The sequence below is a fragment of the Eschrichtius robustus genome, chromosome 11, assembly GCF_028021215.1.
Source record: "Eschrichtius robustus isolate mEscRob2 chromosome 11, mEscRob2.pri, whole genome shotgun sequence".
In the NCBI taxonomy this organism is placed as follows: Eukaryota; Metazoa; Chordata; class Mammalia; order Artiodactyla; family Eschrichtiidae; genus Eschrichtius; species Eschrichtius robustus.
This window is the reverse complement of record NC_090834.1, coordinates 72,187,515-72,214,152: the sequence shown is the minus strand read 5'-3', so window position 1 is coordinate 72,214,152 and position 26,638 is coordinate 72,187,515. Positions and strand designations below refer to the sequence as shown.

The window sequence follows — 26,638 nt, the reverse complement described above, 5'->3', positions numbered from 1 at the left end:
TAATAGAGAATGTACTCTTATCTAGCAAACACTAACAATGTACTTAACATGTATATACCAAGTCTTGTTCTAAATGCTTTACAAGTATTAATTCATTTAATTTTCATTACAGCCCTATGCAATAAATAGTATTATTTTTCATTTTAAAAATGAGAAATGAGACAGAGCAGGGGTCCCCAACCCCTGGGCCACAGACCAGTACTGGTCTGTGGCCTGTTAGGAACCGGGCTGCCCAGCAGGAGATGAGTGGCAGGAGAGTGAGTGAGGCTTCATCAGTATTCACAGCCCCTCCCCATGGCTCGCATTACTGCCTGAGCCCCGCCTCCTGTCAGCATTATGGTGAGTTGTATAATTATTTCATTATATATTACAATGTAATAATAATAGAAATAAAGTGCACAATTAAATGTAATGCACTTGAATCATCCCGAAACCATCCACACACCACCCCCCCACCCCCCCATACCCCCCAGTCCATGGAAAAACTGTCTTCCACGAAACCAGTCCCTGGTGCCAAAAAGCTTGGGGACCACTGAGATAGAGAGATGAAGCAAACTGCCCAAGGCTGCACAGCTAGGACATGGATCTGAGGAGCCCATCTATCACAGCTATGCATGTGAGCCCATACTGACTCCACTACTACCTCTCTTGGGTACTCAAAATCCATTCTTTTAATCTTTTCTGAGACTAATGTCAAACAAATGCATTTATTGTTTGTGGAGCCCACTTTTCCTCCCTCTGAAAATCAGAGTATCATGTACCTATCTCAAATATTCCAGAACCTTTCCCATTCTCTACAGTGCCTGCTAGAAAAATAAAGGCTGTTTGCTCTTTTGTAAATTCTCTCCATACCCTGGGACAAAATTCATCTATATTAGGATGTTTGAATATGTTTGTAAACAAATACATACTCTCCTATAATCTTCATTGAGCTGGGACTTCAGTTCCCTTAGGGCAACTTTAGTTCTACCCTTTTCAGTTAGAAAATAAATCACTCTCCTTGCCCCAAAATACTGAAGAGATCTCATTTTCTTTATGATCCAAAAGCATTACAAAATCTGCCCCAAGCAGCAAGCCTGTTTCCTCTTTAAAATTCTTGCTTCACACAGAAACTCCCAAAGACTTCTATACTTCAACAAGCTTTTACCATCCCTGGAGCTTTTGCTTCCTTCTGTACTTCAGGCTATCCTCTATGTGCTCTTATCTGGGCATCTTTTGCTCATTTAGTTTATCAAACTGTGTTCTGTGCCTTGCTTCCAACGCTATCCTCACTGTGGGCTCTTATACTCCACAGCCATAGTCATGGGCAAGTCCTAACAACACCCAGTCTCAGGGCATCCAGCCTAGATCAAAGGCTTAGCCCTTACCTTGCAAGGGAGAAGAACAAAGATAAAACTAGATTATTTGTCTTCTGCTGTCTTCCTTCAGTGTTCCACTATCTCAATCCACACAAAAAAGTGACAGACACACACCCTTACCTATTATTCCCAACATGTTTGTTTTTTCCTGAGGACTATAAGGATGTTTCCACATTCTCGTCTTCACTGTCATCCCTACGTGATTCATCTGAACTGGGTAACTATCAAGGGTTTTGATAAATTTTAAAAGGCTCTCTGCCAAATCCTGAACATATGCCCTAAAAGCCAGCACACCTCTATGGTGAGTCTACTGCAGTGCTATCTAATAAAGCTTTTTTCCATCATGGAACTGTTCTGTCTAAAATGATTGGCGTTAGCCACGTATGGCTATTGAGCACTTGAAATGTGGCTAGTGTGACTGAGGGACTGAATTTTTAATTTTAATTACTTTAATCGAAGTTTCAACAACTATTTGTGGCTAGCCTGACAACTACAATCCATCTCTTCTACACAGTGCAAGCAAAGTGCCTTCTTTCACCTTTTAGTTCTAGACAATATCCCCTTATTTTTCCACACTTTTCACCAGAAGATCTAACATTCTCTCTATTTAGGGTAAATCTTGTAATATTTTTTAAACTCTCATAATACAACTTCTTCATCTATTCCCCTTATTTTTTCATAGTCCTGCTTCACAACCTCAAAACAGAGAATCTTAACATTTATCATATAGGTCCAAGGTTCAAAGTTTTTTCCTTCCTTCTTTGTATCACATTCCTCTACTCCTTATTTCCCTAACATAGGCTCTGTACCCCCTGGACATCTTCATACATTATTTCCTTTTTCTATCTAGGAACTTTTCACCTTCCTTTAAGTTGGAGCGCAGAAGTATGAGTCTCAATGCCCATCACCTTCTTTTCAATCATTGCAATCAATTCACATTTATCATACACATATTTGAATGTTGTTCCTTTGGCCAAAAAAAAAAAAAAAATGACATCTCTGAAAATTAGTACAGTAGTCCAACAGCCTTCCATACATCTTGAATACGGTTGGAATTTCAATAAGCACTCTCTAACTACTGTCTTCTGGATTACTATCTGTACTAATCTCAGGGGCAAAGTATGCAATCACTTCTGACCTTTCAAGGTTTAGTAGTATGTCAAGCTCAGTGTAGTAACTCCATAAGTTTTGCTAAATAAAAACTGCATCAATGATAGTGAATCAGGAAAATGGACTTTGGAGTCAGGGCTGAGTTCAAGTCCTAGATCTGCCACTTACTAAATATATGACTACAGGCAAGTTATTTAAAACATTCTCAGTTTTTGTTTCTTAATCTATAAGACAGAGATAATAATAGTATATACTTTTTATCGAAAAGATCTAGCGTACTTCTTCTGTGTACTGTACCTTGAAAAAAAAAAAATCTCTCACAGGGCAGTTATCTCCAAGAATTACTGTAAAGGATTAAATGAAGTAATGTCTGCAAAGCACTTAACACAGTGCTTGGCACATATTAAGATTTCTATAAATGCTAGATATTTTAATTGTTAGCCTCCTTCTAACTACTGTGTTTTCTCTTTCTGGCCAGGCATATGGTTTGGTTCTTATCAACAAACTAATACCAATTAGTACAATCAATATAGTCTCCCAGACAGTTACCAGACTGTAAAGTGCCCAACTACAAGAAAACCTATCATTTAACTATTATTTAATTTTTTTCCACCTTCTAGAGTCTCTTATAAAGTACATTCAATTTATGGACCATCTTCTGAAGGAGTATTTTAAAGCTCTGCAGTCAATGTTGAGGAGATTTAGCAAATACACTATGACAAATTACTGCCAAACAACAAAAATGTAAGTGAGGTAGAAAAGTTGATTGATACTAAAAAAGTGCCTAAAGGAGCACAGTATGTAAATACCACTGAAATACAAATGATTTTCATAATAGAGAAAAAATATGGACAATTATTATTGTTATTATTACCTTTTTTTCAGTATTGTAATACTTAGCAAGTACCTACAAGTGTCTCAGGCAAAAGATGTATAAGAAGTTATAGGTAAGCAGTAGACAGAGAGGAAAAGCACTGGGCTAAGATTCAAGAGAACACCTTTGAGTCCAAGTCTTACCACTTACGCTATCTTCATCGTTCTGGCTTTTAGGTTTTTTGTCCATAAAACAAAGAAATGGACTATCAGAGGTTCCCAAACATCATGAGAATCATTTAAGAAACCTTTTAAAATGTACAGATCCCTAGACTCTACATTGAGCCTACTGAATCAGAAATCTCTGGGAGCAGGTACAGGGAAATAGCATTTTTAAATGCTACTCAGTTAATTCTGAGGTGTAGCCAGGTATGGGGACCAGTGCACTAAAAAGCTAAGGTTCCCTCCTACTTCTTACTTCTATGGTCTGTATACTTCTGCTTTCTTCATTCTGATTTTATGATAGTGAGACCTATCAGGAATTTACTCAAAACAGCTAGTCTAGCAACATTACTAGGATTAGAAGAAGCTGATCTCCTATCTCATGCCTTCTGTATGCATAGAAGTCATAGTATAATGGATAAAGGCACTTCACAGGAGACTTGGCTCTATTTACTAGCCATGGAACCTTGGGCAAGTCAGATAACATCTATACATTATCTTCCTCATCTGTAGGGTGTTATTGGGCTAAAATGAGAATGCAGTACTAGGAAGTACTTTTTTTTAGACCATCCTAAAAGATAATTTTATAAGATAAAACATTCACTCCTAATCTTTCAACACGCTATAGAATCCTCACAAAGTCCTTGCTATAACTTTTTGTTGACAAATATTACTGAAACCTAATGAGTAAAAATTAAGGTGTTCAAGCATGTTGGAAGAATTTGAATGCCACTTTCTCATATTGTCATTTTGTAAAGCAATATTTTGATACATACTACTCTCTCCAAATAAGTATATCAATATGCCAAAATGAGTTTTCCATAATGTGCATTTTTAAAATATCAAGAATATGTGTGTCTAAACAATGGGAATTAAAATAACAATTTCATTAGGTCTTTTTGAAACTGCACAAAACAGAAATCATGTTTTCAATCAGTATTTTATGCAAGGCAAAACAAAACACCTAGAATGCTAACATGATATATTTTAAATTGTTCTCTTTGATTTGGCAAACACAGATGATCCCTCCTAGTAAGTTTTCTTGAACAGCTGTATTTTTTAAGATCATTACTTTCCTCTCAAAGTTATCTAACCATGAAAAAATGACACTAAAAAAGGCCTCAAATTATATATAGTTCCTCAGAGGATATTTAATCTGACCTATTCTTCATATCAAATTCGTCTGGAGCCATGGTTCTCAACCTAGTTTCCCCAATAAAATAGTTGCTAAAACCCCATCCTCTGACATGCTGATTGAGCATTAACAATTCTTACTAACAACTGAAACGTTCAGGACAGTTTCGTACCAGTATGTAATCTAGACATAAGGAAAAAAAAAAATCATTCTTAATTTTGTCAGCTTTTTTATTATTTTTATCTCATCTTCTTCTACTTGCCCCTCTGCTTGCCCAGCTTTTGACATAACTGTCTCCTTTGCCTCAACTTGAACATGTCAGACACACTCCTGTCTCAGGACTAATGCCCTTGCTCTTCTCTCTGCCTATAAAGGTTCTTCTCCAAGGTATTTGCACGTCTCCCTCCCATACCTCCTTTAGGTCTTTCTTTGCTCAGATGTCAACTTCCTAGGAAGGTCTTCCTCAAAAACCCAATTTAAAATTACAACTTCCTCTCCCATCCCCAGAACTCTCTTTTACCCTTCCTTGCTTAATTTTGGCCATGGCACTTACTTATCAACAGCTGACCATTAGTTTTTGCATTTATTTTCTGTCTCCTTCTACTAGTATATAAGGCCAATGAGGGCAGTTTCTCTATGGGAACTAAACTACAGCTGGACAGCTAAATAGCACCAAACAGTAATGCATTTCTACAAAGAAAAAAAAGTAATAATATTTTAAAAATAGTACATTATCCAGAAAATAATTAAAACAACATGCTCTGACTTAGTTATATACCAAAAGTCCTTAAATAAGGTATATAATCACTATTTAGAAGATTGATCTGAAAGAAGTCACTTTTCCTCTATATTTCAGTTTCCACATCTATAAAACAGACATTTTACAAGGGTGTCGTAAGGATAAAATCAAAGTAAAAGGCTTTAAAACTTTAAAAAATTAAACAAATGTAAAGTGATAGTGGTGGGGTATAATCAAGAGTTGTTATTTAGAATGTGAACAAAATTCTAAACATAAAACACAGGGAACTGAGACAAGCTGATATAACATGATTATCTGTTACTACATATAAATTAAAAATTAGACATCCACAAGTAGAATATGGACACTACTGCATACCTGAGACACAAAAATATCTATTCTACATTGAAGAAAAAAAGACAAAGTTACTTAATTTTTCTGGCTTTTTCATGTTTAATCATTCATGTTTAATCAAAAATTCTTGAGCTACTTAACCTCTCTATGGTTCAGTTTTCTCATGACTAAAATGGAGATAACAGAAAATGTTAGATGTTAAATGATAATGATAGAGTGACAGAGGTCACATCTGATCCCAAATCTAGCTCTAAAGTTTTTGCTCCTTCCATTACACTTTTAGGGCATATTATCCAAACCAGGTAAAAAGTTGAAGGTGTGCCTAGGGAAATCATATCTTTCAGAAGAAGCAGAAGACTATGTTCAAGTGATAATGCTCAAAGAACAGTATCAGTGTGTATGTTATCAATATTACCATGACTTCACAGAACCTGCTAAAACAATAACTAAAAATAAGATTGAAAAATAACCTGAAACATCAAAGAACATCTAGAGTAATATTGTCTCCAACCACGTCTCTCAATCTAAAATATTAAAACCATTTATGCCCTTTTTCTTATACAATTGTAGGTTAAAAAAATTCATAAAAGAATGAAAAAGTAGATGCAGTAACAAAGAGAATGTAGTGGATAACTGTCCATTCTTGGCCACCCAACATCTGAACTCCTTTTCTACATTTGAGAAATTCTCTACCTGATGAATGTTGATGGCCTGCAGAGCTCACTTCCCACTACACCTCCTGAAAACGCCAGACGTTCACTTCCCAATCATTCCTGGAGTTATGGCACTAGCATATATCCTTAGATCAACTACTCAGAAACACCCATCAGGGCTGTAAATTGAAGGATAATGATGCAGTAGAGGGAGAATCCATTCCGGACACAGGTGGAAACTGATGACAGTAACATCAAGGTTCTGAGGTAGCAGTGTCAGAGGTAACAGGTGGCATTTGTGGGCTAGGATAATTAAGGTGCAAGTAAGTATTCATTGTTGGTGGCAGCCATGCATATATTCACCAGATGAATGTTGTGCTGTGATTTTTGGCTGTGGTCTTGTCTGCTGCCTAACTTCCCTTATTTTTGTCCTTTTTTTGAGACTAGTTTTCCAGCTTTCCCAGTGATTCCTTGAGATTCTCAATATTCTTTCAAAATTTTTTTTCAGTTCTTAAAACAGCCAAAGTTGATTTCTATTATTTGTAACTAAGAACTCTAATTTATATACCCTTAATTCATAATTTATTCAATCATTCTAGTCATGCATTATGTTTTTGTTACAAAGTGTTTGAATACTCCATTAAATGCAAAACAAAATTTAGGATTATGACTTTTATACTCAAATTTGTTTCATAGTACTTGTATATAGAGATTAATTATATTTTATATAATGAGTATAGTCCTGAAAGTTAGATAATCATACTTATCGCACAATAGTTAGGTCTTAGGTATGTTTCAGTAAAACTTTTTGCTTGCAGATTAAAATATAAAAAATTATAAAATCTCGGTATTTTATTATGTAGTAGTTAATTTCTGCAACCAAGATGGAATAACATAGGTAAGTAAGCGGAGGTGGCAGTGAGAAATATGATTTATTTTTACTAAAGCAAATCCATCATTATATAAATTTGAGAAACTACAACTAGCCAAGTTCCACCCAGACTAGAACTTTATTGCTTTTGGTCAGAGGTCACTGGGGAAATAAGCACAATGTGATCTTTGAAATGTTATAAACTACAAAAAAGTAATAAACATAAAAGTCAGTATATTCAAATTAATTTCAAAGAGAGTCATCAAATTAACACATGACTATCATTTTATTTAAAATTCCTAAAACAACTGAGCTATAACTCTGATCAATAAAAGGACTGAGATGGTTTCTTATTTACCCACAACAGTCAATAATGCATTTGCTGTTGGCATTCTAAGGTAAATGCTAAAGAGAATGTCTCCAAGAAACATCTGATCATGCCCTTATCTGAAACTATATCGGAAGTAATAGGGAAGGTTGTCTAACTCAGGGGCTCCTACAGAAGATAAATGAACTGGGTGGAGATAAAGATGAGATTGTTCACGAGTATCTTCAATGTGGCAGTGAGCATGGTCTGGAATCACACTGCTATAAAAGTGTCTGGGCTTTGGAAAAATATGAGTGACAATGTATATTTGAGAGACCTACTTTAATTACTTTTAATTATTCTATAGCACTCTGACAGACGAGGCAGTTATGCAACTCAGTATATATGAAAAGATCTGCAGGCATATATAGAAGTAGTGTACTATCTTGATGTTTATGATAGCTACATGAATAAAAATTTAAGTATCATAGAAATTCTGCTATTACATAAAGTAATTTTCTGCTTAACAAGGTCAAAGAACAACTCCATGAAGCAAGAGTACAGACTGGGTTTGAGTATCAAATAGCTCTAGATTTTAATTCTGGTTCTATCTGTTTGATGAAGATCAAGATAACCTGTGCAACATCAGTTTCCTCATCTGTAAAAGGGAAATGATTAATACTTACCTTGCAAGAGTTCCGTGAGAATTAAATGAGATAATATAAGTAAAAGCCTTATCACTGAGTTACCAAGAATATAGTAGGTGCTCAAAAATATATTACTTCCTCTTTCTTTTCTCTGATCCTCCCAGCTCCTCTCCATTGCCTCTGGCATTCTTTATAATGTTAACATGCAAAGAACTGACTAAATCTAGGTTCTTACAGTTTCTTCACAATTGTAGCAGTAAAAATATTTTCATTAAGTTTTTTTTTAGTATTTATTTTCTTTATTTTTTTGGCTGCGTAGGGTCTTTGTTGCAGCACGTGAGCGTCTCTCCAGTTGCTCGGCGCGCGGGATTCTCTCTAGTTGTGGCATGCGGGTTTTCTCTCTGTAGTTGTGGCGCGTGGGCTCTGTAGTTTGGGGCACGCGGACACTCTCATTGAGGCTTGCGAGCTCAGAAATTGTCACGTGCGGGCTTAGTTGCCTCGCAGCATGGGATCTTAGTTGCCCCACCAGGGATCGAACCCGCGTCCTCTGCACTGGAAGGCGGATTCTTTACCACTGGACCACAAGGAAAGTCCTCCTCATTAAGTTTTAAATGTGACTTTCATAAAAGCATAAAAACATATTTAAATTAGAACAAACAACTTCATAACTTTTATCAGCCACATTTGGTTTGGCCAATAATGTGAAATGAACAAACTTACTTAAATTCGTAATTTAAAAAATTTAAATTCAAATCCTAAAATAACTTCAAAACTTAAATTCCTAAAAACTCTTTTATTTGTCACTTAAGCATATGACTAATTACCTTATAAAACCTACTCATATATTATAAACTATAGTAAGCATGTTGATAAGACCTTTCTGTGTTAGATAAATGAAAGGAACTTGAAGAACTATCACATAAACAGTTCTAACATTCCTTTTCAATGATGCCTATGGGTATGCTCTTTATCACTGTCAAAATGGAATGTCATGAATCCAAAAGAGTATATTTAAGAAGTGTGCACTTGATAATGGCTACTCTGACATTCTGGAAATTGTAAGCCTTGTATGGCTAATTAAAATACTCATGGAATAAACAGTACATATTGATATAAGCACAAATAAATTAAAAATTAAAGTTCATAGCTAACAGAGGTAGGTCAAAAAAGATACAGGGAAAAAAATACGATTTAGGAAACAGGTCTATCTGATTAGTAAATTTTATCCTAGACAATATTTAATTAAATGTCTCATTTAACTCTGAAACCTGATTATTGTAAGAATAATGGAATTACCAACAACCCAGTCCAAAACATATACTCATATGATATAAAAGGAGAGGAGAAGAATTCTTGACTTTACCAAAACGTTTAACCAAAGGCATATTTGTTTAACACAACTTGAAGATGAGACACTTGCTTTGTTAATGTAGAGACAGGTTAGCGTAGTGCCTAAGAGCAAAAGCTCTCCAACAATACTGACGGCCACTTAGTCTAACTGTATAATCTTGAGGAAATTAGTTCAAGCTCTCTGTACCTCATATCCCTGGATCCTCTGTCAAGAATAAAAATAGCACCTGTCTCCCAGGGTTGTTTTGAAATATTAACTCAATAAATACACGTAAATCTCTTCAAAAGGTCCCATGAACATAGTAAATGTCAATATACGTTAGCATCTTATTACAATTACTACTACTATTGTTGACACTTGAAAGTGTCTATGATGGTTATACAATGCAATAAAATCATCAAGCAAAGCAAACAGTTGAAAAAGCTTAATTTACTAGCGAGTTATCACTTAAACAGAAAGCATTTACCAAGGACTCTAATGAAATGGAGGAAGAAAAAGCACCTTGGTAAACAGAAGGTTTGGGGAGGAAGCTAGGATTTACCACCTTGAAAAAAGGCATTATAAACAAATCCTCCAGTTAACTGATGACAGCTCAACCTCAATATGAGATAAGAGGAGATAACCAAGATGGATGGATCCCAAATTCAGGAAATTCTGGGGAGTGCTTAAGCCCTCCCTTGGCTTCATTTCCTTCCTTCAGTAATCTCCCAATTCTCTGTTCCCCTTACCAGCAAAACTTCTCAAAAGAGTTCTACTTGGCTCTTTCTACTTCTCAACCTTCATTCCTTCTTCTATTAAAATCTGATTTCTGCCCCAACCATCCCACTGAAATAACTCCTGAAGGCCATAAAACAACCTTCAACTTGCCAAATCCAATGGTTAATTCACAAACCTCATCTCGGTCAACCTCTCAGGGTCATTCAACACAGTTGTATCCTTAGAACATTTCTTCTCTTTGTTTCAATGATGTATCTCTTCTGGTATTCCTCCTAATTTCCTGGGTCCTTCTATTCTGCTTTATAAATGGAAAAGTAGCCCGAGGCTTAAATCTGGGTCCCCTTTTCTGCTATGGCTACACATTGTCTCTTGATAATCTCCTATGGTTTAAAAAACCATCTATATGCTACTGACTCCTAAATTTACATTTCAGCACTAAACTTTCCCCTGAGCTCTAGACTTATATATTCATTCATTCAACAAATCTTTATTGAATACACACATTATGCACCAGGCATTATTCTAGGCTACTGGGATACAGAGATAAATAAGACAAAGTCTTTGAATTTTAGATAGGGAGAAAGATAATAAACAAATGTGGGGGGGGGTAAGTGGAATGAAGAAAAAGAAAATGTGTTACAGAAATACAGAATGATAGGCAGGCATGGAGAGACGGTAAGAAAAAACCTCTCTTACACGGTCACACCGGAACCGAAACTGGTATGAAGTGAGAGAACAAGCTCTGTGGAAATATGTAGGAAGAGCAAGTTCAGCAGAAGAAACAGCAAATGTAAATACCCTAAACTCAGGAATAATGTTGACACCCTGAAGGAACAGCAAAGAGTCCTGGACAGTGTAGTTGAAACACAGTGAAACGCATTTGAATATGAAGTCAGAAAAGTAGAAAGAGACCAGATCTAATAGAGCATTATAGCCATGGTAAAGTGTTTAGACTTTATAGGAAAAAAGCTGGAGCATTTAATCAAGGAAGCGACATTGTAAGATTTTCATTTTTAAAAGATCACTCTGGCTGCAGTGTGAAAGACGGATTACATAGGGACACGATTAGAAGTTGGGAGGCCAGAGAAGAGGTTACTGTAATAGTCTAGGTAAGCAGAAATGGTGACTTGCACCAAAGAGATCGTACCAGTAATCAAAGTAATCAGATTGGGCATATGTTTTAAAGATAGTTGTCAGCAGTTACTCTAAGGGACTGAATATGGGATATAAGACAAAAAGATGGAATAAAGAACGACTGCCAAACTGGCTGAATGGCAGTGCTGTTTACTAGCATGCAGCAGGCACTGTTACCCACTTGGCTATCAGACACCCCAAAAGTAGCATGGTTAAAACAAAGTTACTTATTTTCATCAAAAACCTTGTTCCTCTTTTAGTCTTCCCCATCTCAGATGCTACCACATAATCCTTTTCTATTTCCTTCTAGCACTTGTCCCTATCTGAATAACTTAGTTTATTTACATATTGTCCACTATAGTGCAGGCTCTATGAGAGTAAAGACCTTGACTGTCTTGTCCACTGCTATATCCCTGGATCCTATAACATTGCCTGATATATAGTAGGCACTCAAATATCTGTTGAATGGGTGAGTAAATGAGTGAAAAAACCCTCCTATTGTCTCCTTTGTCACTTATTCTTTTCAGCTTGGCCAGTTAATATTGGTGCTCCCCAATTTCTAGACTCTCTTCTCACTAGCTCTCAGAAGGCATTCTTACCCACCACTTCAATTTCCATCTATTCGCCCATGTTTTGAACATTCTTATCTCCAGTCCAGAGTTCTTTGAGACCTAACCTAATATATGCTTCTCAAGATTTCAACATGGATGACTCAAAGGTATTTCAAATTCAGCAAGAGCTAACTAGTGACCTTTACCACCAAACCGGTCCCATTTCCGATGTTCTGTATCCTGATAAACAGCATCAACATGCATCCAGATAGGCAAGCCAGAAATATTTCAGTCGTCCTTGATACCTTCTTCTCCCCCAGCCCCTGGTAATCAATCTATTGCCAAGTCCTGTTGATTTTATCTTGTAACCATTTTTCAAATCTATCTATTTCCCTTTCTGAAAAGACTTTTGCCATCAGGCTAGTCCATCTTATTTAGCTTGATTATTGCAACAGCTTTCTAATAATCTCCCCGTAGCTACTCTGGTACCTCTATAATCTATTTGTCCATATTTGATCTTTTCAAAAAGGAAGCCCTGACATCTGTTACATGAAACTTTTCAGTAGCTTCTCATGCCTCTTAGGGAGAACGAAAGGCCACCCTCCCAGGCCTGGCCAGTCCAGCCCGTGCATATATTTCTGGCCTAATCTCACACCACTCTTCTTTTTGGTTTCTGTGCTACAACCACATCAGCCTTCTTTCAGCTCCTTAAGCGTGCCGTTACTCACCTGCAACAGGACAGGCTCTTCTTAAAGGATCTCACAGAACCCACCGTCACAGCACTTCCCTCAGCTTGTAAATATGTGCTTATTATATTGATGTCTATTCCCTTCACAAGATTATAAACGCCATGAGAGCAGAGATTGTGTCTCACTTTCTTCATCACTATATCTCCAGCATCCATTAAAATTTAAGAATTCCTCAGGGGTTTCCCTGGTGGCGCAGTGGTTAAGAATCTGCCTGCCAATGCAGGGGACATGGGTTCGAGCCCTCGTCCGGGAAGATCCCACATGCCATGGAGCAACTAAGCCCGTGCGCCACAACTACTGAGCCTGCACTCTAGAGCCTGCGAGCCACAACCACTGAAGCCCGTGCACCCTAGAGCCTGTGTGCCTCAACTACTGAGCCCACACGCTGCAACTACTTGAAGGCTACGTGCTCTAGGGCCCATGTACCACGACTACTGAGCCACATGCTGCAACTACTGAAGTCCGCGTGTCTAGAGCCCGTGCTCCGCAACAAGAGAAGCCGCTGCAATGAGAAGCCCGCGCACTGCAACGAAGAGTAGCCCACACTCACCGCAACCAGAGAAAGCCCACGCAGCAACAAAAACCCAGTGCAGCCAAATAAATAAATAAATAAATAAATAATGAAATGAAAAAAAAAAAAAAAGCATTCCTCAGATGCTTGGTACATGGATTTCTGCATCTGAGAAGTTCTCTGATGGCAGTATAGTACACTGGCTAAACTGGAGTCAAAGAGATTTGGGGTTAAGTCCCGAATGCATCTGCTATATAACTTTAGGAAAGTTACTTAACCTCTTAAAGCCTGAAATACCTCGTTGGATTTTGTGAGGATCAAATGAGATAATGCACATAGTATGCTTAGCACAGTTTCTGACACACAGAAGAAGTTCAATATATGTTAGCTATTATTAGCTATTTTTCATTCATTCAAATAGCCATTTAGGTTGGCTAGTTTAAGTACCTTATTTTTACCCTTTTTCTAACTATACCTTCAACTCAAGTGAATATAAATATATTTTCATAAATAATTTTTATTTAACATTTAATATCAAGTATCTGCATCCTAAAAAAAACCATAGCATAATAAACATATAGTAAGTATATAATATTAGTTATCTCCTCTGTGTAAAAAAGTTATACCCAAAGTGAGCAGCTTAAAACAAACACTTTTTATCTCAGAGCTGTGGGTAAATAATCTGAAAGTGGCCTAGCTGAGTGCGTCTGGCTCCAGTTCTCATGAGGCTCTAGTCAAGCTGTCAGCCTGGGCTGCAGCCATCTCAAGACTCAACAGGGCTGAAGGATCTGCTCCTAAGCTCACTCACACAGTCGTTGGCAGACTTTAGGTCTTCAAAAATTTTTACTGAGGTCTGATGTTATAAACAGTAGATGAAAATGTCTCCCATCATTTATAAAATTGCTATGAAACGATGCCATCCATTATGTTATTTAACACCTTCTATAAAATTCAATAAATTTCTCTCTGTGTTTCATCTTACAGAAAAGTTTCTCTCTTGACCAAAAGGCATATGTCTTTTTACTATACAAAGGTGTTATTTTTTTATTGGATTTCTCTTTTTCCTCTGACAGTTGGTACAGATAGATTTTTTGCCAAACTAACCTCCACCTAGACTTTTCTAGATTTTTCTCCCCCTCCTGCCCTTATTCTGCCGCCTTCTTTTTTTTTTTTAAAGGAATTTTATTTTTTTATTTAACTTGGTTGCACCAGGTCTTAGTTGCAGCTCGCTGGCTCCTTAGTTGTGGCATGCAAACTCTTAGTTGTGGCATGCATGCAGGATTTAGTTCCCTGACCAGGGATCAAACCCAGGCCCCCTGCACTGGGAGCGTGGAGTCTTAACCACTGCGCCACCAGGGAAGCCCCCTGCCTTCTTTTATTACATGGCTCTTTCCTTTTATCACTATTTTAATAATCCTATTATTAATATTGATATATCACTTCCTAACATTCACATACAGTATTTGGTATTAGGAAGAGTATAAGTAATCGATCAACTATTAACTAATTAGTAAGTTGACAATATCAAAATTTGTGTAACCACCAAAAACATATTTAAATAAATTTAAAATAATATTCTATTTTAAATTTGTGTTTACTTTACCATATGTGAGTGAAAATACTATCTGGTCAGCCCTTCTCAACACCACAGAGCTAAAAAGAAGTCAAAACTGCTTAAGCCCTATAAGTGTGCTGTCCCATACAATAGCCACTAGCCATATGTAACAATTTAATCAAAATTAAATAAAACTTAAAGTTCCATTTCTCAACCACACTAGCCATATTTCAAGGGCTCAATAATAAACATGAATTTCAAAGCTATATAAATCTTTGCCTTTATATCCACAAATATAACTTAGATCCACAAATAGAGAAGCAAGCTTAAAATAGGGCTAAAGGAAGAATGTTATCATGTTCACTTTGCAACTTGCCAAGACCAATACAAATAGCAACACACACACACACACACACATACACACACACGTTTAGACATTTATAGTCTCTCTGAATCTAACCATCCCCTCCCCTGGACTAGAACATGGCAAAGTAATGAAAAATGATCACAGGTTAGATTAACTAGGATGCTGAGAAAGTAGGCTTCCCCTTTAATCAAAACCAAACAACCTGCTACAGTCATTAAAAAAAAAGTTGCACACATACAACCACTACCACCATCCAGTACTAGCCAGGTTGTGGTAAAACTGGTGTTCTCCCACAACTCTTGAAATGCAAAACAGCAGTAGAAACACCCTGAAATCCAACTAAATTATAGTACTTGAGATTGTTCCCATCACATATGTTATTTCCTCTGCCTGAAGTGTTTTTCTTTACCATCTTTACCTAATGAAATCCTGCTATACAAGAGTTCAGAACTTAAAACACTTATACTCCACACAAGATATTTGATATACAATGCTTTGAGTAACAGATATTTGTATAAATATTTTAACTCTCTCTGAGAATGTTATTGGCCTAAAGCAAAGACAATTTCTTGTATTTTTTGTATTTATCATGGTGTCCTACATATAACTGGTAATCAAGTTCTTTTAAATAAATACTAAATGAAATAAGTCTATGTGCCTGACAGTAAAGGATCTCAATATCATTCTTTTGTACAACTTTATGAGACGTATTAAAGGAATCATAGGACAATCTCTAGTATAATCAAGCAGTTCACTAAGACATTATATTATATTAAGGCATTATTTAAATATGACATTAGTAGGAGGACTTGTATTTAATACTCCTATGCAACCACTTGCAAAGAAAATTACTTAAGTCAATCCATAGGATTATGATCTACTTTTAAACACATCTCTTGCACACCCACATAAACCACTTTTCCTATCTTGGGTACAATTTAAATACTAACACACACAAAGAAAAGAAAACAGAAGTACAAATGGTAGGAGTTTGCACACTATTCTCTAGATATAGCTATCCTTAGACTTGGAAGAATGACTAAATTTTTTCTTGGCTTCTCAGCTTAAATCATTTCTAGTATTCAGTGTGCAGCATGATTTTAAAGGAAATTCTTTCCTTCCCTAACATGTTCCCAAGTCTAATCAAATTGCAAACTTGCATGTGGCCATATTATGATCCTTGGCCCCTAACCAGACTAACTATCCCGAATGAGAACACAAAGAGCATTTTTACCAGCTGTGAATGCTGTCACTGATTCATTACCCTTCTGGTCCTCTCACTTGCATTCTGGATCACCCCTTAAGCTTCAGACCAGTTAGGCCCTGCTCATTCTATCTGAGATCCTTAAGAAGCAAAAGCAGTGAAGAGCCAACCCACGAAAAACTGCAAATGTAACTTCATCCCTTTTGCCCATTATATCTTTAATCAGAGCTTCTAAATGTGACTAACAGTTTCTAAAAAGGGGGCAATCATTGGCTTATAAAGCTGGGCAGCAAGTTGGCATAGTTCTGAAAGAAAAACTGTAGAAAGAAGGGCCTCAAAAAAATGGAAGTAGGTCTCCTTCAGTTGGCTGGGGGGTGTGTGTGTGTATGTCTCTCCCTAACCACCCTCCCCCCACACCCAACTCTTATCCCTGGTAGTTTCCCCTTAGCTTTATTATTTAAGCAGAACTTCTCCACATGGAATTGGAAGATGGCTGCCAAAAGCTTCATAGCCTAAATCTCACACTCGTAATAGCAGTGTAAAGAGAGGTTCCGTTCCTCCAACGCATGCATATCAATCTCTGGCTGGACAAGACTCTGATAGACTTTGGTCACATGCCCACTCAGACTTAGACCTACTATTGTATCGACGGCATTAACCTAGATCACCAGGATGAGTAATGTGCCCATCCCTTTGGTGGTTGGGTGGAAGTGTAGGGGGAGAATGGGTGGGCAAGACAGGTTTCTAAAAGAAGAGGGATTGAGTAGAAGGGAATATCCTGAGAAACCAAAAACAACAGCTATTACAGTCAACCCAAAAAAATCAATCAACTATTCAGCACCACATCTGTGCCAGGTGCCACACTAGACCTTTACATATACTACCTCGTGGAAGGCTCACAATGACATCATCAGAGTGGTATTATCATATCCATTCTCTAGATGAGGAAGTTAAGGTTCAGAAAGGTTAAGTAACATGCAAAAGTAAGTTGCAAAGGATTCAAAAGCAGGACTAACTCCAAGGCATATGTATACTCATTCACCTATTCTACAATGTTGCCCCAAATGTCTTCCAAACCAAAAACTGACGGTGACTACTTTGCAACTTCTCACCAAGATAAATGGCTTAAGGGAGCTTGAACTATAAATGTAGAGTGTTATTTTACTTTTAGAGGGATTCCTCTGGGTCAGGCAAGATTAAAGATATTGTGAAACCATGAACAGGAATAATATAATTAAGGACATATATCCAAATAGTAAGGATATGAAAGTTAGCCAGGAAGGGAAAAAAAGGTATTTTATCACCATTATCTTTATGTACATCTAAGAACAAAAAATGCCCAATATGGGGAGTCTAATAGGAAACCCTATAATAAAGCTATGACAAAAGTATATAGAAAAAAAAAAGAAAGTATATAGGAGAAAAAGAGAAACCTATTATACGAAAAGCAACAGCACAGAAACTTGTCTTCCTAACTTTGGCACTAGTTTGGGGGGGGGGCGGTAACTCCCCTTCAAATTTGAACCGCCATCCAGAACTAACACAGAGTTGTAATCTGAATTCATGCTACTAGTGTGGTCCAAATTCTCAACCACTAAATTTAATTTAAAATGGTCTCAGGTTGCTAGGGCCCCCACGCTATGGCAGAAGCAAACACAAATCTTTTACGGAAGAACTGACTTCAATCCACACTGACACTGATTGTCAGATGCCACTGATTGTAACGTGCACCCAGATTTCAGAGGTTTTACAATGTGGCGGGGGGGGGAGTGAATATTAAAACCAATGAGACAAGTATCCTCAGGAAGGAAAAGATTGGAAACCACTGCTCTACAGTGGTAGCATTTACATGGAAATTTACTTCCAAATTCACTTTCTCCAAGTTTGAATTCTCCTCTAGCCGTTTCCTTCCAATTCTTCTATCTCACCTCACCACCACTACTACCACACAAACTTTTGCACTTTCTTCAGAGACCTAACATGTAGCCCACACTAATCTTTCCCAATTCAAGATTCTAAAAACACTTAGTTTGTAACCCAATATTTAACACCTGCTAATCATAGTAGCCACACTGTTCTGTATGAGAAACTCTCCAACAAAGAATTAGCATTTCTGGCAATGAGGTATAGCTAGATTTTGGAATTATTTCTCCCTACTTAATACATAATAAAATACCACTGATTGAAAATCTTTGGTTTTATAAACAGTTCTTAAAAGTCACTGTTATTAAAAAAAATCTTTAATCCATTTTTTAAACATTTTATTTGAGCATAACTGCAAACTTACAGAAGAGTTGCAAAACAAGATTAGTGCATAGAAGTCCTGTTTGTCCTTACCTGGACTAATCTACTGTTAATATTTTGTCCTAGGGACTTCCCTGGTGGTCCAGTGGTAAAGAATCCACCTTCCAATGCAGGGGATGTGGGTGCAATCCCTGGTCAGGGAACTAAGATCCCACACGCCACGGGGCAACTAAGCCCATGCGCCACAACTACTAAGCTCACACCTCAACAAGAGAGCACGTGTGCTGCAAACTGCAGAAACCCACGCGCTCTGAAGCCCGCGCACCACAACTAGAGAGAAGCCTGCGCGCCACAAGGAAGAGCCCGCATCCGGCAATGAAAGATCTTGCATGCCTCAACGAAGATCCCGCGTGCTGCAACTAAGACCCAACGCAGCCAAAAAATAATAAAAGAAAATTTAAAAATAAAAATAAATAAATATTTTTAAAATATTTTGTCCTATTTACCTTATCATATATGCACCCTTACAAGCACACTCTATTTTTTCCTCTTGAACTTTTTGAGAGAAAATTGCTTATATCATACCCTCTTATCCCTAAATTCTTCAGTGTAAATTTATAAGAATAGGGATATTCTCTTACATAACCATACTACAGTTAACTTCAGAAAAACCAACGCTGCTAAATACTCGTATCAAATCTACTGTCCTGTTCTAATTTTGTCAATCAACCCAATAATGTCCTATAAGTTTTTATAGGATCCAATCTACAATCGGTATTACATTTAGTTACATCTCTTTACTCTCCTTTAATCTGAAACCTATCTAAAGCCTCTCTTTGCCTTTTATGACACTGACTTTTTTTAGAATATAAACCTTTGTTTTTAATAGTATGCTCCTCATTTTGGGGTTTGTCTGATCTTTTCTCATAATTAGATTTAGGTTATTCATTCTTGGTTGAAATACTAATACTGCTTGGAGAATCACATCTGGAAACACACGATATCCATCTACCCCTTACTGCTATTAATTTTAATCATCGATCAAGGTGTTGTCTGATTTATCCTCTGTATAGTTATTGTTTTTTTCCCTTGCAACTAATAAGCAATCTGCAAGGATACTCTTTAAAATCACTGAAATATCCTGTTCCTCATTAAAAGTTCCCCATGAATTTAGCAACCATTGATGATTCTTGCCTGATCCAATCTGCAAAATTTAAATCCATTTTAATCATTCATTTTAAAACTATATTAACTATATTTTATGATAGATAAAGTTCATACTGAGAAGTCTAAAAATGTACTTATTGTTATTTGAATTACATGAACTTTAGCTTGCATATAATAACTAAATATTAAAATAAATATCATTTATTTTAACCACTTTAGATCATTCATGTCCTGTATAAGTTTTCTAACAAGCATGCTGAGCACTGTACTACCATCTTTGAGATTAAATGTAAAATTCAACTTTTGCCATGTGAGTATTTATAAAGATGTCACAAGATACCAAAAAAAAAAAAGAAAGAAAGAAAAAGAAAATAAATGGTACTTTTATCATAACCAAAAATATTTTCTGTTTATCACTAAAATTTACCTATCTACAGTCAACTGTTTTTGTTTTTGTGCATTAGCTAGAATATAAAGGGGAAATACTGGAACACAGGGTGGGGCATATAAATTGTTGCTACTATTTTGAAAGACAACTTGGCAACTGCTCTAAAACTTTTAAAGGCATACGCCTATGGATAAACTTATACACGATGCAAGTATACAAATTACAAGGAAACTGTTTATCAATAGAAGCCAGGTCAATAAATTACACTGTATTCAAACAATGCACTACCATACAGCTGCTATAAAGAACAAGATGGAGGATTTACCAGGTGGTCCAGTGGTTAAGAATCCGCCTTCCAATGCAGGGGATGCAGGTTAGATCCCTTGTCAGGGAACTAAGATCCCACATGCTGCGGGGCATCTAAGCCCTTGCACCGCAATTACTGAGCCTGCACACTCTAGAGCCTGTGCCACAACTAGAGAGCCCACGAGCCGCAACTACTGAGCCCACATGCTCTGGAGCCCACGCGCCACAGTGAAAGATTGCACATGCCTCAATGAAGATCCTGCATGCCGCAACTAAAGACCCGAAGCAACCAAAAAAAAAAAAAAAAAAAAAAGAACAAGATGGGTCTATGAAAGATATCAGTAATATGTACTGAGTGACAAAAATGTTGCAGAACAGTATTGTAGATCCTATACATGTAAAAAGAGAAAGGAAAGGAAGATACACTATATACGTAAATTTATACACACAAACATACCCTTACATATGCTTGCATAAACATCTAAAATTCTAGAAGGAAACACAAGAACCTGTTAGCAAAGTTTATCTCTAGGGAATAAGACTGCAGGGGTCAGGAACTTTTACTTTCCATTTTTCTTATTCTACTATTTAAATTGCTAACCACAAGCATGAATTATTTATAATTTTTTAAAATTTGTGACAATTTTCTCAATACCAGAGGTGAACTAGCAATTACAACTGAAAGTGAAATAAAAAGAACTATCACCTGCCAGAAAGAGCATAAAACTATATTTTTTCATATTCTAATTCTAATCTCCAGTCCAGAAGGAGAAATTATCAATTGTTGTGCACATACACATAGTAGGCACTTAGCTAATGTTTTTCCATTATCTTTCTAGTAATTATCAGTGGCATAAAATTTCCAGATGGTTGACTAGAGCAAAGGATACTTGTGGCCTGTGGCCCTGAAGTAGAAAGAGAAAAATCACCTATCAACATGACAGAAGTTAAACTTATAAGGAAAAACTTAAACAAATCAGTCTATCCCTTCATAAAATCCATGATATTCAAGTAAATTATCAAAGTGAGTAAAGCAAAGAGTGACTAATTCACTACTCCAGTGACTGAAAGATTAATTCCTCAAAGTGCATTAATCCAAAATAGAAAATTACTAGCAAACTGCCTAGTTGGTAATTCTATATAAATATGATAGGTTCATATCTTGTAATAGCATTCACAAAACATGAACCAAAATTATTAGTATTCATATATGTGTCTATATCAATCTCTATGTATACACATATCCATATATATGAATATATTTATGTAGTTATATAATAAATACATATATAATAGGAGGAAAGGGTGCTATGTACAAGTTTTCTCCTCTACTGCTTTCAAAACAAATTTTTATACCTTGATATTTCACTAAAAAGAAGCCAGGAATCAGTCAGGCCTGATTTATCTCCAGAGCCTACAAAATTAATGATTATTTCTTTTATTATACTTCCAAATCTGCAATGAAAACCTCTGTGGATATTTTTTTGGTTTCCTAAAAGCCACATTGTTAATACCAACCACATGTTTTCCATACTTCTCTTTGCTAGTGGCATCAAGGTTCACAGAGTCAGTAAGAAATGATTCCCAGGGCCTATATGTGAAATACAGATCCCTGCCTATCTTTACGCACATCTCCTTTATCACTCTTCCACTCAATCGTTACCCTTTAGCAATGCTCATCTTTTAAAGTATTCAAATATGCCAAGCTTATCAGGCCTAAGAAGCAGTTGCACTCCTATTCCCACTAATCAGAAAATCCATCCCCAGGTCTTCATGAGACTGTCCCCTCATCATTCAAGTCTCAGTTCAAATGTCATCTTCTCACAAAGGATTTCTATAACCATGCAATCTAAATTAGTCCTTCCAGGCACATTGTATCCCACCAGCCTGTTTTATTTTTTTCTCAGGACTTATCACACTTTCTGAAGCTATCTTGTTCTTTTATGTGTTGTTTTATCCAATCACTCTTCCCCAGTACCTTCCCCAACAATGATTTCTAAGTTTCATGACAGTAGTTTCATGACAGCAAGAATCTTGACTGTCTTGTTCATTGTGATATCCCCAGCATCTGGTACACAGTAGGTACACAATATGTATTTGTCAGACGATTGAATAAGGAAGAAATCAATCTTGTCACTACATGCTGTCAGATGCTGAAGATAAAATCTAATACAGCATGCACCAAAATGCTAAAATATGTGTGTATGAAAACTGTAATTATGTCTTTACAGCTATTTTACAATCTATGAAACTGGCCAAAAACCCTAAAAATGAATGAATATTTTCTCCTATCTAAATGATCATTACAAAACCTAATACATTGGCAATAAATACAATTTAAAAATTCAACCAATTGAAAAAATTCAAAAATTTTATTGTAAATTCAAATAAAATTTACAATACACTTCTTTTTGTTTATTTGCAAGTGTCATTACCAGCATTTTTCTTTGAAATACATTATATTGCTTAGTAACATGTGTATTGAAATAGCCATAGTGAGGTATAGAAGTTGTTTTACTTTGGATATGATCATGATGATGATATGCAAACATTTGTTGAGAAGTTACTATGTGCCAGCACCTCAAATACATTAGCTCATCTAATCTACATCACCACTAGGAGTTGTGGTACTATTACCATTGCCATTTTACAAATGAGAAAATTGAGAAACAAAGGGCTTAATTTATCCAAGGTCACTTAGTAAATTACAAATTTCAATCTACCTTCTTAACTCAATAACAGATGCTAAGAAAATGTAATACTTTAAAAGATGTCAGTTTATTTAGCCTTTCAGTTTCAGGTACTGTACAATATAGTCTAATTAAAACTATAGTTTAATTTTCCTTCATTGAACCCAATTTAAAAAAATCATTTACATTAAGTGTGAGCCTAGATCAGTATACAAATTCAACTTGCACTGCCATCATCAAAAAAAAGGAAAGAGGAGGGAGGGAGTGGGGGAGGAGAGAGAAACAGGGAGGGAGGGAAGAAGGGAAGGAGGGAGGGAGATTATTGCTAGCAAGTATAATGCACCCTGTTTCCAGGGCAACTGTCAAAGTCCTGGAGTGCCTGATTCAGCACTTCTTCATCTGTTTACAATCACTCCAGCACTCTGAAAACATGGTCATTGCATTCTATTTTGTGCAGCAGCGAATTCAGCATATACAAAACAGTATTTAACCTTTTTTTTTTGCTTTAATAGGCTCACATGAAAGATCTGAAATAGCTATTATCCACATATTTTTTAAACAGTATACAGTTTTTCACCTTATTACTATATAAATAATAAAAACATTCCCAGTATCATACAACAGAATGTAATTGTAACATACACTTAACATCCATGCTATGGCAACATTCAATTAAAGGTTAAAATATTTTATTAGTAAATGAGCCAAGACCATAAATATACTTTCTCCACAGTAAATACTCCACATTCAACCATAAACACTGTAATTTAACCACTAACATGGATTTGAAGTCACAAAATAAAAACTAGAAGCTACAATTTCATTCCCAAAATTGTCTTTGCCTATTTTATTCTGCACTATGTAAAATAAAGCTACAATTCCCAGTTTGTTTATTTTTGTTTTATTTTATTTTGGAAGAGGATGCCTATAGTAAAGACTCTACACATATGCTCGTGTGCACACACACACACACACACACACAGTTAAAAAGAGCAGTTATAATCCTTCTTGAAATGTAATTTTGATTCTAGAATTTTATTTTATTATAATACAAACTAAACTGTCAGTGTATACCCATAATAGTAAAGTAATAAATAAAAACTTATGAAAAGGACACATAATTATATACTATGGTAATTGGACAAGAATATGAGATTGTCCAATCCAGTGTTACTTTTCTTAAAATCAAATTTATTGAAGTCAAATTTACTTACAGCTATTTAAAATGTTCAGTTTAATGATTTTTGACAAATATTGTACAACTGTGTAATTATCCCCACAATTAAGATATAAATATTTCCATCACCAACAAAAGTTCCCTCAAACTCCTCTGTATTCAATTCCCCCTACCACTGGCCCTAGGTGGCAGATCACTGATCTGCTCTGTGACACTATAAATTATTTTTCATTTTCTAGAATTGTATATAAACTGAATTATACAGTATTTACTCCTTTGGATATGGCTTCTTCCATTTAGCATAAGGTTTTGCTAATGTTCTGAGATTCACACATGTTGTGTGTATTCAGAGTTCATTCCCTTTTATTAATGAGTAGTATTCCATTGTAGGGAAAGTAAGAAAAGTACTTAATTGTAAGAAAAGTTTTTAATTGTAATGAAGTCCAGTTAATTATTTTTTTTCTTTTATGGTGTTTTTTTTATGTTCAGAATTTTCTTCTAGATGTTTTATAGTATTTTTTATTTTTAAATTTTGGTCTATAACCCTTGTGTTGTGTATGGTGTGAGTAAGAGTCAGTGTTCATTTTTTCCCCTCCAGATTAGCCAGTTGTTCCAGGACATTTGTTGAAAAGACTGTAACTTCCTCCTTTGATGTGCCTTGGCACCTTTGCTAAAAATCAACTGATCTTATGTGTGTTGGTCTATTTCTGGACACTCGATTCTATTCTATTGATCCATAATGTCTATCTTATTACTACTACCACACTGTAATTAAATAAATCTTGAATCAGGTAGTCTGAACTATGTTCTTTTTTAAATTGCTTTGACTGTCTTTCCATGTAAAAAAAAAATGTTTTTTTGGCCGCCACACAGCATGAGGGATCTTAGTTCCCCAACCAGGGATCAAACCGTGCCCCCTGCAATGGAAGCATGGAGTCTTAACCATTGGACCACCAGGGAAGTCCTGTAAATTAGTTCCAATCTAATTTTGAATTAGATTGTCAGTAACTTTAAAAAAAAGGAAAAAGACTGCTGAAATTTATATTAAAATTTCACTGAAGTACAGATCAATTTGTAACTCAGTGTTTCTTAATCTCTGTCTATACATTAGAATTACCTGGACACATCAAAAGATAACCCAAGCCTACCTAGACCCCCATCCCAAACCAATCAAATCAGTAGGTTCTAATATGGAGCCATGATTCAGAAATTCTGGTTTAATCTTTTGGAGAAAATGTTTCCATTAAAATTAAAGATATTTGAGACTATAAAGAACTTTTTGTCATAAATATTGCTGGTGTCTAATTAGAAACTGGGATATCCATTTAAAAAATTAATTTCCCTCTTTTCTCTTGTCCACCATCCTATGTGCGGTTGGATTTGCTCCTCGCCATGTCTTCTCACAAGACTTTCAGGATCAAGCAATTCCTGGCCAAGAAACAAAAGCAGAATCGTCCCATTGCCCAGTGGATTCAAATGAAAACTGGTAATAAAATCAGGTACAACTCTAAGAGAAGACATTGGAGAAGAACCAAGCTGGGTCTATAAGGAGCCTCACATATGAAGTGGCACACATTATCAGAACATCACTAGTGTCTGGAACAGCTGCCTGTGTTTGATGCTCTCTCCTCTTTTCTTGATCTTTCCTCACCACTGCTCACTGTGTAGCTCAGTAATAAACATGTGAACCTTTTGTTGGAAAAAAAAAAAATTAATTTCCATTTGTTAGACCTTCAGACCTAATATTTAGATAAGACCCAAGCCTCCTGGTCATGCCAACCTTAAAAAAAGAAGAAATTTGGAAAATTTTCTAAAGATATTTGAGGAAGAAAAACCCAGGAGAAAAAAAAACTGACAATCTAGAATTCTACATCTTGGTAAACTATCATTCAAAAGTGAGAGTTAAACAAGGAAACTTTCAGACACACAAAAAGAGCTTACACTAACTGAACCTAACTGAAAGATATTTCTGTGTTATAAAGAAAAATATTAAAACAGAAGGAAGGAGTGTGACACACACAAAAAATACAGCTAGCCCCAAACGGAGTAGTTCAAACAAGCATTTAAGGAACAACTAATCCTAATTTTGTAAAAACTGTTTCAGATAACAGAAAAAGAGGTAACACTCACCAACTTTTTCATAAGTCTAATGCTACCCTGATATCAAAACCAGCTGAGAACAGATGTTACAAGAAAAGAACATTAAATGCCAAAATGTCTTATGCAAATAGACACAAAATTCTCAATAAAATATTACCAAACTAAACACAGCAAAGTAGAGGAGAAAAACCAATACAAATCTTAGCTGCCTTGATATC

At 36.0% G+C, this 26,638-nt stretch overlaps 2 protein-coding genes across 2 annotated transcripts in view; one reads left to right on the top strand and one right to left on the bottom strand.

Annotated features, from left to right (window-relative positions):
* The window catches only part of PDE3B (phosphodiesterase 3B), a 169,593-nt gene that overhangs the window by 103,811 nt on the left and 39,144 nt on the right, over positions 1-26,638 (bottom strand). The gene's annotated exons all lie outside the window — the stretch shown is intronic.
* On the top strand, positions 25,678-26,013 carry LOC137771871 (large ribosomal subunit protein eL39-like). The gene has a single exon (XM_068555608.1). The coding sequence runs from the start codon at positions 25,713-25,715 to the stop codon at positions 25,866-25,868; it is 156 nt and encodes a 51-aa protein (XP_068411709.1). The 5' UTR covers positions 25,678-25,712; the 3' UTR covers positions 25,869-26,013.

Bases quoted from the DNA above. Each gene is read 5' to 3' on its own strand.
- LOC137771871 (XM_068555608.1), top strand. From the start codon at position 25,713: ATGTCTTCTCACAAGACTTTCAGGATCAAGCAATTCCTGGCCAAGAAA.